The sequence below is a fragment of the Trachurus trachurus genome, assembly GCF_905171665.1.
Source record: "Trachurus trachurus genome assembly, chromosome: 15".
NCBI classification, from domain to species: domain Eukaryota; kingdom Metazoa; phylum Chordata; class Actinopteri; order Carangiformes; family Carangidae; genus Trachurus; species Trachurus trachurus.
In genome coordinates, this window is record NC_139906.1 from 14,885,635 (window position 1) to 14,889,919 (window position 4,285).

General features: G+C 39.6%; 1 protein-coding gene across 1 annotated transcript; it reads right to left on the reverse strand.

The window, feature by feature from the left end:
• Positions 1-1,008: 1,008 nt before the first annotated feature.
• LOC310998433 (catechol O-methyltransferase domain-containing protein 1-like) lies at positions 1,009-3,976 on the reverse strand (the record flags this gene model as incomplete). Its single annotated transcript, XM_083988474.1, has 7 exons — positions 1,009-1,222; positions 1,334-1,467; positions 1,562-1,616; positions 2,056-2,174; positions 2,778-2,883; positions 3,625-3,743; positions 3,844-3,976. 7 exons carry the CDS (start codon positions 3,974-3,976, stop codon positions 1,070-1,072), a joined length of 819 nt encoding a protein of 272 aa, XP_083844600.1. The 3' UTR covers positions 1,009-1,069.
• Positions 3,977-4,285: the final 309 nt, after the last annotated feature.

The window sequence follows — 4,285 nt, forward strand, 5'->3', positions numbered from 1 at the left end:
AAAATAATCGCGATTAACGATATTATCACGATAATAAAGAGGTCGGGTTGTCAACATCTTGTTTGTCTTTCCAGTCATCAAACTTAACCCTTTTAGAAGCGGGGTAACAGTTACAGCGGAGCCTCTGCCATTCACGGCCATGACTGAACTAAAAGCTTTAGGGCTTTTAATTTGAAGGTTTAGAAACAGGAAGTCGTGACACTCCCTCACTGTCGCTAGCTTTCTTTCTTTCTTTTTTTCAGCACGTATCAATGTTGTTTCAATGAGCGGTGCTCCCTTGAGCCCCGCCAGCAGTACCGCAACTTTCCCAAGATAAACACCTCTGGGTGAGCCCGTAACATTAGCTGTGATTTTGTGAGCTCATTATCTGTAACGAAAACTACGGGGCAATATTAGCTAGCGAGCTAATGTTAGCAGCAGCTAATTAGCAAGCTGGTCGACTGACTCGACTCTCGTCTTCACATGTTGCCACTGTTGACATTTAGCTACGTGTGCTAACTTTAGCCGGTGATATTCACCTCAGAATAATCTTGAGTTCACAATGCACAGGGTGTTTAGCCAGGAGGGGGAAACTGAGACAAGCAAAGAAAGCACATTTTACCCACAAAGAGTCCCACAAAGATAGGGGGGTGTTTATCCCTTAGGTGCGCTTTTAAATGGGAAGTGTTGGCCAAAGGAGCACAGAGATGCTATGCAAGAGTGTGGCTGTGACTAGTGGCTGGATGCCTGCCAAGCACGCTGGTGAGACTTGACTCTTTTCTGGATCAAAATGGACAATAAATTCAGGATGATGGCGATTATACGATTATGGCGATTATACGATTATGACGAATTCTGCACGATAAATAATTGTGGGTGTTTTTAATCGCGATTGACGATAAAATCGTATATCGTCCCATCCCTAGATTACACATTGTATTTGTCTTAGTTAACGCTTTTGTGACTAATAAGTCTCACCCACTGCTTAAAGGGCTGAAGCAAAGTACAGAAGGCAATGTATCCCACATGTCTTACAGTATGCTTATATTTAATATAAAAAGCAATGCAATATGGCTAACTTTTTGTGAGTTTAACGTTTAATGGCAAGGGTCAACCCATCACCCACAGTAAGCATGCTAATATCAATCCTCTGGTCCTTGTGCAACTTCTTATTGAGAGCATCCAGAGTCTGGGAGGTGATGTCGTCGGGAGCAGGACTCACCACCCTTCCACTCCACAGCACCTACAAATACAGTACAGAGCAGTTACAGTCATTCACAGTGAAAACATGTCACACTTCCCTGTACTCCCCATACAATCTGAAGCTCAACCTGCTTGTGTAAGGTGTACTTACATTGTCAAATGCAATGATTCCCCTTTTTCGTATGAGCTCAAGGGATTTCTCATAGTATCCGTCGTAGTTGACTTTATCAGCATCAATGAACACAAAGTCATATGTCCCAACTTCCCCAGCTGCTATCAGGTCATCTGATGAGACAGAGATCAATGCTAAAGCAACTAAGACATTTTCACAGAAATCATGACTGAGATTTAAAAAAAATAAAATATAAAAAAAACTTACTCAGTGTCATCATGGCTGTTTGATGCCGTATATCTATCTTATTCTCAACTCCAGCCTATGGAAAATGTTACATTGAATGAATTAGTTGTACACGGTTTCAAACTTCTTTAATTGTTTTTCAAACAGAATATTAAGGCAGGTTTAAACAGGAATTGATTTTGCTGCTTGGCTTTGCATCTTTATGTGACACAGTCTCCTGAGTGGACACCTTTTCCCCTCCAGCCTGCAGCAGTTTGTGAAGACCCACTGACAGAAGGTAGATGCACAGTGTGCTGTCTGCTGCACAATTTTGCTCTGACAGTGGCAACAATTAGCCTTACTACACTTGCAGAATGCCACATCCAAATGTTGCACTCGTGCCAGGACATGGACATTATGCCTGTTCTACTAGGAATTAAGATTAAGGTTAGTATTAACAAATCCTACTTTGGTATCAATTTGCTTTTACTTTGTGTAGACAGCATTTTAAGACATGCAATAAAAAAATTTCTCACCTCTTTGAAAAATGGTTTGGCAATGTTCACATAGTTTTCCTCTATTTCACAAGCCACCACATGTCCATTCTCTGGCATAGCTAGAGCCATGCTTAGTGCATTGTACCCTGTGTACATCCCTGCAAAACAAATCCAATGTTAGCTGCATTGTCATTCAATTATATTTGTAGTCCTTTCAAAACAACGTTTCTGCTGTGGGGGCGAAGAAAAGCCTGATGTAAATACCCTACTTAATGCTGAGATTGTTGAATTCTTAGAAACACAATCAGTCAAAATTACATTGGTTTGAAATTCTAAAGTCAAAATTACTAGTATACAATTTCAGGTTGTGTGCACTTCCAAAAACCTTAAAACAAAGTTTTATTTTCACATGTTCAGTATTGGAAAAGCAGCATTCTAGTTGGTGAATTTGAATTTAGAATTACATTCAAGGCGGTTGCTTAAAATTGACACGTTAATTCAGACACTAAGATAAAAGAAAACTTCTACTACTATCAATACATGGCTCTAGTAAGATGAGTTCATTTCATAAAGTCAATAGATCTCAGATCAGTATTAGTTGTAGTTTGATTTCTTTATTGTGCACAGTTTTAAACCCTTTAAAATATTCAGTCTATAGGGCACTTAAATAGTTGTTTTGAAAAAATCCAATCATTTTGACATTTCTGTGCCTCCGTAGTCTCTTATTCAGTGTAATGTTTGCGGGCCTAATAGAGTCTCACCAATTTCAATGGCTTTAGTTCCATTGATCAGTCTAATGAGATTTGCCATTAACTGGGCTTGTTCACTGGCAACCATCATTCTACTCCAGGGGTCCTCAAGAGTTCTCTGAAATGAAAATATAAAATCATTTAATCTGTATCTTTACATTGTGTGAGTTGCTGGATATTGGACAACCTGATTAATCCAGGTGTGTCTGACCATTGTGACTACTCAGACACACCTGGATTAATCAGGTTGTCCAATAATGTAAGACAGGAAACAAAGGAGCAGCATTAAGTTCAGGAAGTAGTGGAGCTGTGCAAAGAGCCCACTGGCTCTGTGGTGTTTTCTAACACTGTGCTGCCCTCTAGTGGTCAATATTTGTACTGAACTGGCATTGTGGTAATTCTTCACAGTTAACTGTAATTGTTGTTGTATACAAAGAAAATGCATAAAATATCAAGAAAATGTCACACAAAAACAGAAAAACTATCACAGTGTGCCACATGTGTTAAATCCAGCTATGGTAAAACCCAAGTTTTAGAAGGAACAACTTCAAAGGTGCAATCATCTTTCCTTAGCCTGGAGCACTGGATGACCAACCAGCCTTCATCTGACTGCTGGTGGCTTCAGCATGTAGATTGATGTGAGAACATGCCTTCCCATGCTAAACTAAAGGTGATCAAAATAATCTTGAACTGAATTTCATATGGAACAAATTTCAAAGCTATCAGCCTGGATGTGACATGAGATCTTGTGGTTGAGCTGACTTGACAAACACAAACAAATTAACAATAATCAAAGTGTTTAGTTACTAAAAATTAAGTTTTTCAGCGTTATCTCGAAATGAGACTTTGGCTTACTTACCAGTCTGAGTTTGGTGAGGACTGGATGCTCCCTCAGCGAGTTGTTAACTACATACTGCAGCACCGGATCATCTCTTCCTATGCTGTGGCTCTTCCCAACGTATGCGGATCGCCCCACACCTGACCGACAAGAAACACAAGAACAACAACCACCAGTCCACCAGTCTGAGAGATTTCTTCCACCAAGCAGATCACACAACTTTCCCCGGTCATATCATACCTGTTAGTACGACAGCAAGTCCCAGACAAAACCAAACTTTTATATCAGGAAGAGCCATTATGTTCTGGACTCTGCTTTCACTTGAATGTGCTGACTCTGTCTGTGTCACTCCTTTTTGTACAGTACCAGACATGTTTGTTTTGCTTAACCTTTGAGATTGAGGTTCATTTTATTGATTTTTCTGTTGTATTGTAAACATTGGAGCATTTTTGAGAGGGGGATAGGTATTTCTTGAAAAAAAAAAATATGATTTGATTTTTAAGGGTCAAAAACTTGTTTTGTTTTGTTTTTATTACAGAAGCTTTTTAAACTTGAATTACTTGAATTACTTGTTCCTTTTTTAGCATACGGTATATGTTTTGCCTTTATTTGACAGTACAGTTGAGAGAGACAGGAAGTGGGGAGGCAGAGAGAGGGGGAATGACATGCAGCAAAAGGCCGC